Genomic DNA, 16329 nt, shown 5'->3' on the forward strand with positions numbered 1-16329 from the left:
TTTGGACTTGAGGGTAGTAGCAAAAAATAATAATATTGAAATTCATATAGTGATATTAAAAATGTTATGGGAGATGCTTAGAAAGCGGAAATGAAGGGCTTTAGTTATGGGTGTGGTTTGTATAGAGCTGAAGCTCTAAGAAATCAAAGTAAAACTTTTAAAATAATATCGAGAATTGTGGTTTCAATACTATAAATCTTTGTGATAGCCTTAAAATATATTTTTATTTTTAATTATAAAATTAAAGCTTAAAAAATAGTGTAAATAGAGTGGATATATGAAAACTTAAAAATTAATGGTAAAAATATGTGTTACAAGAGATATTATTTCCAAAACTTGGAAATCCACTTTTTTTTCATATCAATGCGTATTGATGTAGAGATGATCAATTTGAGGATATTTGGGCATCAAAACAACCCCTTATAGTGAAAGTTTTGAGGTGGGCGTGATTGTTTAGAGCCTCTGTTTTATATAAACATTTTATTTTAATTACGTGATGGTATATAATGAGACTATTTATCTTTATTACAAAGAGGTTACAAACACTCCTACTCATTAGGGTGGGGCCAATCGTTAAGTCCAATAAATTATTATTTTTGAATTTTGAGTATTTTCAATGATACTCTTATAATCATCCAATTTGAAATCTAAGGGATAAAAATAATTGTGGCCGCCTTATAAAAAAAAGTAAACAACATATTGTAGATTTTCAATGTCTTTATATCCTTACAAGCGCCATAAAAAAAAAAAAAAAATGGTTGTAGATTTCCAACGACCAATAAAACCAAAATTTCTTGAAAAAATAATCATCCGATGGTATTATAAAATGAATCCCAAAATCCAAAGTCAGAATAATCGTCACAAGTCTTGTGCCCAAGGGAGCTACACTTCTAATCCCAAAATTCAAAATCGGGAGAATCATCAAGAATCGCAAGAGGGGGTCTTCTGCCCATGGGAGCTACATTTTGATCCCGCAGGCGCACGGTAAAACCCACCCGCCAAGATTCCGATGGGGATTAAAGTCTAATAACTTCCCCTAAAAAGTTCCCCGACGATACTAAGCTCGAGTTATAGTAAGCCCGAGAGAGCATAATATTTCAGCACACTAGCCCGTGATCTCTCTCTCTACCCCGTTCTCTCTCTCTAGGGTTCCGTCATGGAGGCGGAGCGGGGCTATCGCCCTGTGCCTGTAGTGGATCTCACTGTCACAGCATCAACTGAAACAACACCGGAGCTTTTCTACGAAACCCTAAATCCTCTGGGTGAAGAATCTCACCATGAAGACCTGCCTTCTTCCTACACGGTGTTCAAGAACCAGATAGTTGCAGAGAGCTTGGAGTCTTGTGTGGAGAACTCCACACCGGAGCTCGACTACTTCTCTCTCTCCGACGTTGTAGAACCAGAGCCCATCTATCTGGAATTGAAGGACCCGCCTTCAATTCAGCCTGCTTCATATGCAGATTTGTCTTTGAAGCGGCCTTCTTCCAAAAAAGGTGTCTCTCGAGCCGGAGGTCGTATCAGAAGTCCCATGCTTCAGTTGCATAAAGGTCAGTTGTTGTAATCTCACTCTATCTCCGCCTCGCTGTCTTTCTCCCTTTACCCTGATCTCTGTCTCTCACTTTTATCTCTCTCTTCCATATCTCCTTCTACTCCCGCGTGCAGTGTCAAAAGCTTTATGTTTGTGCGGAATAAAAGTGTGCAGCTGCTCATTGCAATATCTCTTTCTACCTCTATTTATCTTCCACTCTCTCTCTCCCGCCCCCTTCTCTACAACCTATCTGAATCCCCGTGTTACGCCATCTCCCTCTCTCTCAACACCCTATGTTTATGCCATGCTTTCTGAATCCCCATGCTACTCACTTTCTCCATCTCTGAATCCCTGCAGCGATGATTGTAATATTTGTTGAATCATCCATGTTTCATGTTATGCTTAGATATGACGGTTAATCATGCTTTTATGCTGTTGCTTACCCATTCATACTATAGTTGTGATTCCTGTGTTCGTTGGTGTTGGGTTGTTGAAGAGATAAGGGATATCCGTTGGTTCATTGAAAAAAATTATAAGAGGCTTTCAATTTCAGATTTTTTTACACTTCAATTAATTTGTAAATTGGGAGGCTTTTTTTATTTTGGAATAAGAATTGGCAATACATCGACATCACAAAAAACTTAAACTTGCAATTTTACCATGAATCTGTGGTATATGCTTTTTTTGGTTTCCTTGTTTTGATTTGATTTCTAGTAACTACAGAAATTTAAGTTCAACTACAAATGACATGCATGCAAAAATTCGGTTCTTGTTTGTTACTTGCAATGCCATACAGTACTCACCAAATATCAGGGATTAACTTATCCTCTTTCACCAAATATCAGGGCTTAACTTAACCCCTTTCATATTTTTTGAAATATCGCAAGTTAATGTGCCAATTATAAGATGGCTCATCTATATAGCATACGCATTAAGGTTTATTTATTTGTATGTTGACTTGAATCCGTCCTTCATTTTCTCTTTGATGGGTAGCCATTGGTCTATTTGTCATTCCAATTAGCTTTCTTGTTCCTTTATTGAAGATGACCATCTAATACATTTTCAATTTGTCCGTACAATTATTTCAGAGATAGTTGATTTTTGTGAATTCATTTCTCCAACACCTGAGGAACAAGAATCACGCTCAGCTGCAATTAATTATGTTTCGGAGGTCATCAGATATATATGGCCACTTTCCAAAGTATGTACAGAATACTGGTATATCTTCTCAAGCTTGAATATTTTCGTAATAAAAAGATAGCCTATTGATTTTATTTAGCTATTTTTGAATATTTCCCTTTACTACTTATTTCGTATATTTGTGTAATTGTAAATATAAGAAAAGAAGCTTTTCTAGCATGCATGATCAATTTTTTTTTTTATATTTGTGTAGGTGGAGGTGTTTGGATCATTTAAGACCGGACTCTATCTCCCTACAAGTGATGTTGATGTAAGCATCAGATTTCTTAGCCTTCTTCTATATTATTAATGTTACATAAATTTAGACCATAAGAAGGCTTATTCCTCGCGAGTTACCTCCTGTAACCACTTAACACGCACGTAATTAATAAGTGGAAATGTTGTCTAATTTATTGCATAACACCATATGGTTTTTTATGATGCCACTGTTCAAAATTATTAGAAGGGATTTTTTTCCGAATTTCGCCCTTATCAATTATGATACTTGGAAGCTTTGGGCTTTGGAGGTTATTTCTCACAATTTGAGGAACATCATACAAGGGGAACTGCTGGCCCCATTTTTAATCACTATCATGTTTGGACATCATACAAGTTATATTGGATGAAAGAAGGGCTATTGGCTTCATTGAAGGTTGCTTTCCAATGACTATTTGGACAAGGTGTCTCATAATACCAGTATGCCTAGTGTCATGCAAGTGGATGAAGCTTTTTTCTTTTTCTTTCTTTTAATTTTTTTTTGAAATGGCAAATGGATGAAGCATTAGTTTTGAAGTGTATACTGATGTGATTTAATGAAATTGAGGGAAATGGCAAAAATAAAAAAGAAAAAGAAAAAGAAAAAGGAATCTTGGGGTGAATATAAATATCATGAAACTTCGATTGTGGGGACAAGGATGGATGACCACTCTAGTGAAAGACAGACATACAATTTTGCGAATTTGGTGACTAGTTGTTTGAGGCTCCCGTTGTGCATGGTCACTCCTTCACTCCTTTGGACCTATGATGGGTGGGAGCCACTTCTCTAACAATAACCAGAATAAATATTTGGAAAGGAAAGGAAAAAAAAAACCCTGAAAGTATCTTTGACTCAGGAGATTGTAGTGCTCCCATTTCATTTCATTTTTTCCATATATAAAATTTCATGGTGTGGATTTGACTTCTACCGCTTGGGTTGTTGAACTCATACTGGATGGAAGCACGAAATAAGATGTGGCTGTGTCCTATATTGGGGGCACACTAGGGAAAAATTCCATGGTGATGAGAAGCTTTGTGGATTGTTAGGGGCAGTCGGCGGGAGTTCTCCAAGTTATGCTGCTTCGATCTCATGTCTACGAGGGGAACATTTATAGAGGCAGATCCCTCTCGACATAATCGGATGGCTAAGGAGAGATCCTCCTTTGTCATAGATACCTGGTGGATTTTTCTTATGACCTTTTTTTTCTTTTCAATCGAGCAGTTCCAGGAAGGTGTTTGATATGTTTGCTCAGTGGGGTTTTTCAGCTACACCACCATAAGAGGAGATTTTGTGTTTCATGCTGAGTTCAGAGATTCAGAGAAATCAATTACTTGATTTCTCATTCTTTATAGTATTTCATTGTCAAGAACTAAAATGGTTGCATGATACAATATGAACTTGGTCAACCTGTAATTTTGTCTGTTTAAATTGACGACAAACACAGAATGAATTGTCTTTTACCGCAATTGGATAGTATAACTATTACAGGTTGTAATATTGGAGTCTAATGTCCGAACACCTCAAATTGGGTTGCAAGCTCTTGCAAAAGCTCTATCGAAGAAAAAGATTGCTAAAAAAATTCAGGTAAAGAAGTTCTTCCTATGCTTGCTCTCATAATTGCATTGGAGAGATTCGTTCTCAACATTTTTTTCATCTTCAGGTAATTGCAAAGGCTCGTGTGCCAATCATTAAGTTCGTGGAAAAGCAAAGTGGCATTTCTTTTGATATCAGGTTAACAGGTTTACAATCAGTCTATTTGCTTCATTTCCTGAGATGAATATTCTATTATCATGTTACAGTCAGTTATCATTAAATTCAGTCCATAGTGTGTCGATGTTTACCTATTTTTTGCCATCATGATTTTTCTTATGCAGTAACTCACTATTTTGGGAACCAACATATATAAATCCATGCATAACCTTATATTGCATGGATATGGGCATAAGTATGTAGTGGAGACATAAATTATAAATATACATATGAATTCATATAATATAATGCATGCCTGCATTACCTCAGATACATGCCTAGAATTGTACACAAACACTCATTAAAAAATGCATTTTATGTCTTGTGGGGATTGGGCGAATTCAGTAGAGGCAGCACGTTTTTACATTATTATTGCAAAACGTTTAAGGTCTCTTGGCATGTCATGATTGCCTATATTTTTTGGTTAATCACTTAGAAATCAGGACAAATGTTTTAAAGAAAAGGAAAAAGTCTATATAAAGTGTCCACCTTATATTATTGAAGTAAGGCGCACCTCAAAAATCCATTGGAAAAGATTGTAAGGATGCTAAAAAACCCCTCAAATTGATCATCTTGAGGTCGAGATGTATGGGTATGAAAAAGAAAAAAACAGTGACAAGTCATTAAAATAGTGCATCTTGTAAAACATTGTTTGGACCATCCATTTTCAAGATTTTTAATTATTTATAGATCTGCTGGATCTGCATAATTTTTGTAGCTTTAAATTTCATATTTATGGGTGACTAAATTTTCATGCCATTGTAAGGCTTTCTCCAAATTGCATATTTTGGAATATTTTTTAGATGTGCCTTCTTCAATGGCATAAGGTTGACATCTTATACAAACCTCACCCAACCAAAGAACTATGTTATCTGAAAGCCAATTCCTTCTTGAGCAAGGTAACTGTAAATATGTATTATATCATGTCAATGCTTCAAGTGAATACAATTTGAAACAGAAATGAGAAATTGACATTTTTCTTCATGATAGCTTCAAATGGACCTACTATTTCTTAATACTTTATAATAAAAAAATACTTGTTATTATTTCAAAGTACCATGTCAAAATAAAATAAACTATATAATCCAAAGTACAATGTAATATACTTTTCTTCAAAAATGTAAAATTTGTCCTTGTCATATTCAACCTTAAAAGGGGGAATAGGTCATTCACTACGTTTTCTTCACAGCTAGTGCACACTGTAGCTTTTGTTGCTCATTTTTTGTCTCACAATGGTTTTTTAGATAGAGAGAGATGCGTATGTCTGAGCCGATTCTTTCTTCCTTTGTGTTATTGTACAAAGGAGAGAGAAGGCTCCCATATGGAATGTGAAGCACATGATGGGCTCATGCATGAAAAGTGCTCTGTTCACAAGTGCCTTTGAAGCAAACTTTGCACTTTACACCTAGGTGGTGTGTCATCAGCTCGAGTATACATGCAAGTGCTAGTTTGTAGTTCACGCTGTCTTCATGGACCGTGCTTCTTTTTTGTCTAATAAAAGTGCAAAGCATCCAAATGCATGAAAGTAGTTGACAGTTGGTTCTTTTTGCCTTTTTTATTGAAAAAGCTATCACTCATTAACTGCCAAAAGAATGAAAGGAGTGATCTTGTAGTTCATGGTTTGTGAAGATGTGTTGGTATGCGCTCCATGTTCACCATTGAGGCCAAACCTCAATATATCCTCAAGAATAGTTATTCATGCACTGATAGGTGATTAAGATTTTCCAGAGGATATCGGTGATCATCTCCCTTGGACCCTTAGATAGAGTATAAGGGATTTACATTGAATATCGCTTGATCACCCCTCGAGCAAGAGTATGCAGTGTTAATGTGCTGATCCACTTTTTTGGGTAAGATGCTGATCACAATTAATGGCTGTTATTTTTTATAATGGAAAGGGTAAAAGAGAACCAACAATTTTCAGACTGTCACTTTTACCATTTTGTTGGATAAAAATTGACATTGTGGTCCAAGTGGATAGCTCGAACCCTTAAGCTTCTTTGTGCATTGGGGCTGAAAGCACCTTTCTGCTTATGCAACTGTGCAAATATCTGTGCACGTGTGTGCGTGTGTGTTCCCGCCTGCGTGCATGCACACATGTGTGTGTGTGTGTGTGTGTGTGAGAGAGAGAGAGAGAGAGAGAGAGGATTTTTTAGGGGGGAAGAGCATCGGGACCCATACCATCCATGATACCGTCCCAGAACAGGTTTAGTCCTGACCAATTCCCATCCGGATAAAAAATTGCAGGATGCCATCATCTTTTTTTGCTTCTTATATGTAGAGAGAGAGTAAAAGTGGGGACTGTGAGCTAGAGAGAGAAGGACCTTAACAATTTTTATAGGCCTTAGCCCTTTTTTTTAATGGGTTGGCACTTGGCACCTGTCTTGGCCTCCTAGGCACCCCGTCTTGAGCCTGCCTAGGTGGGTGCCTAAGAGTACGTCTGCTTAAGGCACCCATCTAAGGCCTATATTAGGGCGGTTTATTTTTTCCGTCTATGCTGGCCTCGGAACCCAGATAAACTGATAAATGTGCTTTTGCCTTTTTGGCAAACTAGCATTTTTCATATGAGTTTCTTTGAAGATGGTGGTGATTAGGACAACTACTACTATTATTGGGAGTTAGTTTACTCCCAAGGATTTGTTTCTGTTAAGTATACAATCTGAGGGTAAACATTTTGCATGGAGTGGTTTGCTATTTTTTTTTAACTTGGGCAATTGATAATTCCATCATGCAATGGGATATATGTACAGATTCCATCTACAACATTGGGAGGAAATATGCCAATGGCTACCCAAATTAGCTAGAGTATCGGTCATGGAATTTTATAACTATTATATAGCTATTTGGATTGAGCATGCAAAACAAACTGAAGCAAACAAATGAGACTCTGGTACACCGCATGGTCCCATTGAGATGGACGACTCTTGCTGGAGCAAAATCTAGGGAATTCCCTTATGTTGTCACTAGTTTAGTTGAAAGTTGAAACGCACTTTCTTGATAAGTGGTGGTGACTGGTGAGCATTGTAAAGATTTGGACCACAAGACTAGTATCTGTTTATTTCTGCCTGTCTTCAAGCATTATAGTTGGTGGTGGCGGTCTCAACTTGTTTGAAGCATTTCTATTTTCTGGCAGTCATGTCAAACTATCAAATATCTGTGGCTTTCGAGAAATTTGAGCTGCTGAAAAAGACCAGAACTGGTCTCTGGTTCAATTGGTTAAATTTTATACCCCTTTCTTGTAGTGTTTGCGAGAAAAATGATTTCTCTTCATCTCTGAGGTTCAATATAGATTCTCTGGGTCTTGGATATGTGAATTTCATAGATTCATTCTTCACAAGATTTCTGAATTTCGTAGATTGCTTTCTTTGAAAAATTTCTCTGGTTGTATTCCTGTACGTACTAAGTTGGAATTTACACATTGTCTTCCCTAATCTACTTTGTCATGCCCATATCTGTTGGTGTTGAAGTGAGATTCAAGAAGTTATTTATTTTTGTGCATGTTGTACGTACAAGATTTGGTTTCTGATTTTTTGGACAAATATGATGAAATGAAATTGATATTCATGTGGTTTTACACTTCAAACTGCCTGAAAGGATGGCATACAACTAAGATGTCACTAATCGACTAGTGTTTATTTTGACTATTAATTGATTGTCTTGGCATATTGAATTTGTGTCGCTGCTTTTGTTTTGCTAGTGTCGTGCTTTAGATCAGTTTGCATTCTTGAAAACTTAATCACTGTCAACATTTTTTCCTTGTGTATCATCTTTTATGGTATACTTTTTACAACCTTTTCGTGCCTGCTTAAGATAGTTTCTTGAATTTGACTTTTATTAATTGTTTTGACTGCATTTTTAACGGACTCTCACTTTGAAACTAAGAGACGTTAGTTTTTTGGTTTGAAATTATTCCTTTAATTGATAAGTACAAGATTCTTATACTGAATTCCTTCATATGCCAGTTTTGATGTTATCAATGGGCCTGAGGCCGCAAACTTCATGATGGTATGTTATTGAAATCTGGTCACATTTGTCTATTTGGGTTGATATTTCAGTGGAGAATCTGAATTTGCAAATCTTCATTGTAGTAGTTAAGACGCAAGCGACAAATTTTACTCAGGTTAATCAATTAACTTCTTTCTCAAATTCTACTAGAATAGTCCCAAGTGGTGGCCAGCAAGAGACACTAGACACTTCTGACCTTCTTGTACGCCCTTCGGTATTTGTATTGGGAAAATATCTCTATACCCTCTATTTTTAGGTTTCATTTCACAATAGACCCAAGGTTTTAAAAGATATCTTGGGGCATAAAAATTGTAGATTTTATTTCTTCTAGCCCCCTGAGCTAATTTAAACTTATTTTTTTAGGCCAAACAAATCTAGGAAGACATGCTTTTTCTAAGCGCCATCCTCCCAAACTTCTAGAGAGAGAGAAGGGCTTCATGGAGGTGAGAGGTTATAGGGAGGAGAGAGAGAAGTGTTTGGGGAAACATAGAGGAGAGAGAGTGAGAGTTGTAGGAAGAGAGAAAAAAAAGTTTGGGGTATTTAAGTGGAGAGAAAAAGGATTGGGTTTAGAAAAAACATGTCTTTCTCACATTTGTTTTGGTTAAAAAATAGGTTTAAAGTGGCCAGGGGATTAGAAGATATCTTTTGAAACCTTGGGTTTATCAATAAATGAAACCTCAAATAGGGGATATGGAGATATTTTCCCATTTGTATTTCTATACTATGAAAATATCAATTAGGAAAGTATAAGCATCTATGCAAACATTTTTGAGATTTTTGCACAATACAAGCACTCCTTATGTACTTCTACTACTATTATTATTGTTGTCTAGAATTGAAATTGCGATGAGTTGTATTTGCTCGATATTATTTTTGAATTTTTCTCTTGCCAAGTATTTGTCGCACCCTCTTTTCTCAAAAAAAAAAAAAGGTTTTTGTTGCACCCTACAAATTGTAGGTACAAATCGTGGAGTCTCTTTAATTGTGCAATGTATGATTGCTCAAGAGCATCAGAGTTTTCTGGACATTGGATTTGTTCTGTCCTACACACTTATCATGTTTTTTGGTCCTTGTTTGCAAAATCAGTGTTCTCATCAGTACTTTGTGGAAATTTATTGAACAACGCGCTTCCTGCCTCTATGTATCATTCAATATGGGCTGTAGCTAAGTTTTTTCTTCTACATGCCTTAATCAAATAAAAGATAACTTAGGTCTATGTTATTTTATTAATAGACTATGATAATTGAGCATATTATCTCCTTTCAATATTATAATTACATGAAACTAGTAACTTTTTTATGAGCTAATTATACAAGGTTTTCAGGATGCTGTGGCTAAAATACCTCCTCTTAGGCCTTTGTGTATGATATTGAAGATCTTCCTACAACAGCGGGAACTTAATGAGGTTATTCTTTTCCTTGGATACTCCTGCTGTGGGCAGGGTTCTTCTTTGAGCTGAAATAGGTGAGAATATCATTTGTATCAATGCTTAAGGCTATATCTTTTTCGACATTTCACAGGTATATTCTGGTGGAATTGGTTCTTATGCACTTCTTGCTATGCTGATAGCATATCTGCAGGTAACAAAAATCTTATTGCATCATATGTTGAAATCTTGTCTGGCATTAGCTTTAGTCTTCACTTTGTCTACCTAAGGAGCAAGGGCAATCTATAGCTTTCTCACCAGACAGAAGATCAACATCAACTATATTTTAGGATCGTATATTGTGAAGAGGACCAAGCTCCTTGTGTGTGTTGCCAATGTGCTTGCAATAAGGCTTAGATCAGGTAGATTGTATGGAATTAAACTACTGTATAGACAGAGGTAAAAGATTCAAACGCAATATAAAAAAAAAGAGGCTTACTTTTATCTAAATTTATAGATCCATGTACTTCAGTAACTATTAACGTTTTTTAGGAGGCCACAATGGGGAATAAATGCACGATATTAGAGGTCGATGTGGTATTTTAGTGTATGTTCAAGAGTGTTGCTTAAAGAGTAGCGCAAGAGAATTTTTTAAGGATGACCATGTTGAGGTGATTGTTATGTTTGATAGAAATGCATATAATCTTAGACTTTGATTCGCTCATTCCCTAAGGAATTTGGAGAGTACCACATGACTCTTGTTCGTCTTATATCCACATGCTTGGCACTAGAAATGGAAGGATATCATCTGAAGTTAATCACATAATGAGTGTAACTCCTAGGTTGAGTGTTGAGGATTTATAAATTTTCTTGGCAAGAAGTTTTCCTTGACATGACAATGCATGAGTTAGGATTCTTTCTGATTAGAATGGAAACAGAAATGCTAACAACCAAGATAGAGTGATGCATGGGATAAATTGCCAGAACTGTATGCAGAAGAGAGAATTGCTTGATAGTGTTCCACAAGACTAGATACTTATTTATGCTCCACAATATGCACCTTGTTTGATACAACCAGGTGTATATTCTTTGTTGGTCCAAAGTCAGCCCCCTGCTTTCTTTGGAGAATGTGCCTTTTTCCATGCAACCCGGTGTATTTTCTTTGTCGGTCCAGACTATCTGAATTACTTCATGAGATATTCCAAAGTTGCCATTATGCTAGCTGCCACATGGAGAAGGAAGAACAAAGATGATTGCCCATTAAATAATTTTTAGGTGTGGCAGGTTCTCATGTGGTAGCTGGGATTGTGTTAATGTCATCCAGGTGAGATGGAAAGATGCCAGAAAAAGACAATTGGGACAAAATGGGTACCTTGGTTGGTGATGGCTGAGATCTTTTGGAGTCATTGATGAATGTTAGATGGAAATTATTCTTCTGTTTTGAAAATTGATCCTTAGTGAAAATAAGGGTGGATCACTCTTAAAACATTATCACATATCATGGGAGAAACATTCCATTCATGCAACATAACATTTGATTTTATGTTTCTACTCTTACCTTGATGAGATTTTACTTTAGTGGTAATGGATTATTTAATTTAGCTTATGGATACATGCTTTCTCAAAATCCTTAAATCTATCATCACTTTCTTTTACTCTTTGCTGTTGATCACATGAATTTACTTCTTCGATTACTTTCTGCCAACTGTCCTGTTGACCGTGATGACAAATCTTTCATCATCAGATGCAATGGAAGGGGCAAAACAACTATGGGAAAAGAACTGTTCTTGAACATAACCTGGGAGTTCTTCTGGTATGTTTTTATTTTTTGCTATTTTGCAGCCAGTAAATTCTTTTGTATTTTCCATTTACAGATTTGCTTCATGATCAAATATCTAACATGTTTGCTTAAAGATGCCTAACTTTAATCCACTTGAAATTATGGTTCTTTTTGGCAATAATAACATTTGTGCTAAGGGCAAGCAGTATGTTGTTATTTCTTGTTTAAATTATTGATTTTTACAATGTACTTATTCAGGACTGCAGCTTCGAAGTTTTTTACTTTTTACTTGAATGAGAGAATGAAATGCATTTAGCGCCGCATGGTCTGTGTGAAAGATGTTTTAATAGAAATGAGTATCTACTTGGGCAGAATAGAATGCTTTGTTAAATTTTCTGAAAGGTGTTTTAGCATGGTTTGGGGTCCTTTAGTTTTTCACCTATTAATTCTGTTGCTCATGTTTGAGATTTTGAATACCTTATATCTGTGTTTTGGCGGGCAATTGTTTCAAATCAATTAATGTTCCTAGACAGCATTTGTTGAAAAAAGTTTTACATTGTTCAAATGCACTTCATGTTATTTGATTTTCTCATATAGTTCTTCCTGCTGAACAGGTAAATTTTTTTGATTTTTATGGTCGTAAATTGAACATATGGGATGTTGGTATCTCTTGTGGTTCTGGAGGAAATTTTTTTTTGAAGCGCAACAAAGGGTAACCATTTAAGATTCATCAATCTTTCATTTTTACTTGTTTTGTTCATGTATTTCGTTTTATTTACTTCTTGAACTCTTATGCCAGTCATTGTTTGTTTTATTCTGTCTAGCAAAATGGTTTATCTTATTTTTATCTTTCTTTTTTTCCACCCATAGATTTCTCCAGGAGGAACGCCCTCATTTTATCTCCATTGAGGATCCACAGGTGATCTATTTTGTGCTCCAGCTATCAACTATATTTTTCTGATTACCTTTGCTTTAAAACTCCCAAGTTCTAATTCCTATTTCAATGAATTAGGCACCAGACAATGACATTGGGAAGAACTCCTACAACTATTTCCAGGTGCTGCTTCCTTGTTATTCATTTTTGCAATCCTTTAATACACAATGCATGTTAATCACCACAACAAAGTCCATCTTATTTTGGTAGTGTTCATCATTTATTTTCTTGGGTTTTAAGTGGTTTCAACTGATCGTCCTGCACGCAGGTGAGATCAGCCTTTGCAATGGCTCATTCATTGCTAACAGATGGAAATACCATAATGGCCTTGAGCCCAAAGAGAAGCATTCTCGGGATCATAATAAGGCCAGACCCAGCACTGGTTAAAAGGAAAGCTCAATCTGATTGGATCAGGAGTTGGCTTTCTGGGGAGGAGGAAACAGCTACGAGAGCAGGTCCAAGTTATGGGGAGATGTTGGGTAATTGGCAACTAGATGATGATGATCCTCTACCGAGGGGTAACCCAACACAAGATATTGTTGGTGATGATGTTAGTTTCCCGGCTTCTAAAAAGAGGAGCTCCCGTGCAGAAGTCAAGGGATGCGAGACAAAGAAGCGGAGAGAAGAGTTGAAGGAGGGCTGTGGGAAAGAAGCTAGAGCGAGGAGGAGGAAATCGGATCGTCATGTTGAAGCATCAACAGCTGCATAGCCTGAGAATTAAAAATATTTTACCCAAAACAAAAAACAAACACTTTTTGAGTGTATCAACGGCAGGCCATAACTTTTGTTCTTTGAGGTGAACACCCTTTTGTGGGGGGTTCTATAATCCTGATTTCTAGCATTTAGGGGTTGCTAGGCACGGATGTATGGCAGCTTTTACATGACAAGTGATCTCACAAGAAACATGTGAGATTTGAGGAAATCTTTTTTTTTTTTTTGATGTTATTAGAATGATTTCTCTTCCCCCCCCCGCCCGAAGATATCTTTTTTTGAGAAACCACTCGGGATTAAAATGTGCTTGGGATTCCACAGGTAAAGTATAGGAGTGATTTAAAAATTACCGATCTAGATTGAGAATCACCAATTTGAGTTGGGAATGTTTGTGTTTTTGGGCTGAATTGGCTATTCATCTAATTATAAAATATAATACATCTGATACATGAAGTGTTAATAGCTTTAGCGTGACTGAGTTGCAGAGGCTAACTGATAACCACTATGGATTATTTGTTATATTTCAATGTATATGTGTGTGTGTATTTCCTCATAAGTTGTTCATGAGTTAGTTGGCGCATGACTAAAATAGATAGAGACTGTAGAAATGTCCTTAAAAGAATCAGATTTTAATTATTGAGAATTTATTTAATTTTTTTATATTCATGATCATCTTGGCTAGATCATGAATCCTTAATATCTTATATTTAAAATATCTGTTTATGATGAATTTGATAGGTGAACTGTACGTATATAATATGAGTCGGCTGACTCAGAAACTTTTTACTAGATTGTTGAACTGGCCGATCCAGATTGGGCTGCCCCCCATCAAACAGAGTCTTAGGTGTCCCACAGCTGATCAGGTGGTGTGTTTATCCCACAATAAAACCGTTTAAACATACCGGATCTTGGATTGTTTGGTCAAGGGCCTGCAATCTGTCTGCAGTGCTGCCGGAGCCCACTTGATAAGCGCATCATGGAAACTTGTACAAATGATATTAATATGGTCAAGGGCCTACAATCTATCTGAAATGAATATTAATGTTTAAAAAACTAAAATTATGGTATGTAATCCGCAAAATATTGACTTGGCTTTTCAAATAGGAACTGAGCAGGTTGATTGTTCTATCATATAAATATTTGAGTTTAGAATTGTCCAATAATTACAAATGGGATAAATGCATTGTACAAAGAATTATAGGAGGTATGAAAGCTTTCTTTGTATTGAGAAGCCGATGCAAAAAGGAAGTTATCTTATGTCGGGATGTTTGGAGCCAACTTTTTTGTACTATAGTACAATCAACTGTCCTTTATGGTTGTGCAGTTTGGAGCCTTGGATCAGCAAACAAATATTGCAAGAAAATAGAAGTAGTTCAAAAACATTTTTCTTTGGAAGAGTGGAGTTCAAGGTTAAACAACATATTAGCCTAATATGATATTATGTTTCTAGAAGTCGAGCTGATGCCTCTGGAAGTTGAGGCAATTTGTCATTTGTTATTTTTGCTAATACTTCACAACTTCTGTGATTGATGAAATTTCAAAAGAAGTTATCCTTGCTACTCATAATAAGGACTGGTTGTACCGAGGAAAGCTTGAAATAGAATATCGATGAGCAAACCTTCTATTGGGACCTTCAAAAAATTGTTTGGCAAAAGCAACTCAAAAGGATTTGGGAGGGAGTAGAAGGAAAGAAACAATTTTATTTGATTAATATTAGAGGAAGAATTTCAGTAAAAACAACCTAGTTGAATGATCCTATCCCTTTTGATCCATGGATTCAGATAAGTAGGGTGAGAATGAATGAGATCTCATTACTTTCATATTGAAACAAGAACATGGATTCAAATTCTTAGAGAAGAGCGCACTTGTTGGCTCTGTGCCGAAGATGCTATTGAGGATGAACATCATTTTTTTTTTGCAGTGGGCTACAACAACAAGAATCCGGAAAAAGTTGAACACCTATGTTTATAATTTAATTGATTTGTTCCAGATCCCATCCAGGACTCTTGGTCACTTTATTAAGGGATTTGTTCAAACTTATGCCATGTACACTTCTGTTCATTAGATCCTGAGGGTGGTCTTATAATCAAAATTCAGTATCAGTTTTAGTTATAAAGATATTAAGCTTGTGGTTGCATACATCATTTTTCAAGGAGGTTAATCAAAATAAACAATGAATTACCTAACATTCTAACCATTTTAAAGTATTCGAACTCATAATTATTTGTATTATGATGAGTTGTAAAAAATTAAATAAAATAATTGTGTATACTTATGAGTTGTAAAAAATTAAATAAGAAAGGTAAGACACATTTTGATAATGGGTGAAGTTTGTACAAGATTCTCACCTATACCATATAAAGTAAGATGCACATCTAAATTTTATCAAAACTTGTAGCTCCAGTATCGAAAACCTTTTGACTTGAAAATCCATATTTAATCCTAATTACAAATTTAAAATTCTAAAAAAAATACACATATAACACATCTGTAAACATGAAAATATTGAAAATAGACAATCCAGATACTGTGTTACAATATTTACTATTTTCAAGAGCTAAAATTCTTTTTTTCTTGATATCCATATATTTCAAAATCAGATAATCATCAATTAGAGGGTTTTCCAACTTCGGAACACTCTTTTCTATTGAATTTTTGAAATGCACTTTACGTTTATAGTATATGATTGCAACTTTGTATAAAAATTTTCCATGGATAAATTCCCCTCTGTTTAAAAAGAACAGGGAATCTTCAGCCATAAAATACCTTTCAGCTTTACAAAAGCAAATAGACTGGTAATCTTCAAAACGGGAAGCGCGAG

The 16329-nt window shown here is 35.8% G+C and overlaps 1 protein-coding gene across 8 annotated transcripts; it reads left to right on the forward strand.

Annotated features, from left to right (window-relative positions):
• Positions 1-852: 852 nt before the first annotated feature.
• Positions 853-13854, forward strand: LOC18434758 (Nucleotidyltransferase family protein). 8 transcript variants are annotated; one of them, XR_016061179.1, is made up of 13 exons: positions 853-1547; positions 2617-2729; positions 2922-2978; positions 4452-4547; positions 4624-4702; positions 8768-8832; positions 10042-10122; positions 10238-10505; positions 11828-11896; positions 12478-12575; positions 12734-12782; positions 12876-12920; positions 13066-13854. XR_016061179.1 is itself a non-coding variant. In XM_020667518.2 (13 exons), the coding sequence occupies exons 1-13, from the start codon at positions 1157-1159 to the stop codon at positions 13504-13506; spliced, it is 1644 nt and encodes a 547-aa protein (XP_020523177.1). In that variant the 5' UTR covers positions 853-1156; the 3' UTR covers positions 13507-13854. The 8 variants fall into 8 exon arrangements, 6 of the variants coding, with proteins under 6 accessions (XP_020523177.1, XP_006844884.1, XP_088730545.1 ...); XR_016061180.1 differs by lacking the exon at positions 8768-8832 and adding an exon at positions 8675-8717 and having other exon boundaries at positions 4624-4694; XM_020667518.2 differs by having other exon boundaries at positions 10238-10297.
• Positions 13855-16329: the final 2475 nt, after the last annotated feature.

Source organism: Amborella trichopoda, chromosome 1 (genome assembly GCF_054954075.1).
Source record: "Amborella trichopoda isolate Santa Cruz 75 chromosome 1, AtrichopodaSantaCruz75HAP2 v2.0, whole genome shotgun sequence".
In the NCBI taxonomy this organism is placed as follows: domain Eukaryota; kingdom Viridiplantae; phylum Streptophyta; class Magnoliopsida; order Amborellales; family Amborellaceae; genus Amborella; species Amborella trichopoda.

What these genes read in the sequence shown, in the direction of transcription:
- LOC18434758 (XM_020667518.2), top strand. Translation starts at nt 1,157, where the DNA reads ATGGAGGCGGAGCGGGGCTATCGCCCTGTGCCTGTAGTGGATCTCACT. An exon ending in AGATTGCTAAAAAAATTCAG is followed by an intron (nt 4,548 to 4,623) that starts GTAAAGAAGTTC and finishes TTTCATCTTCAG; the next exon opens with GTAATTGCAAAGGCTCGTGT. An exon ending in ACTCCTACAACTATTTCCAG is followed by an intron (nt 12,921 to 13,065) that starts GTGCTGCTTCCT and finishes TCCTGCACGCAG; the next exon opens with GTGAGATCAGCCTTTGCAAT.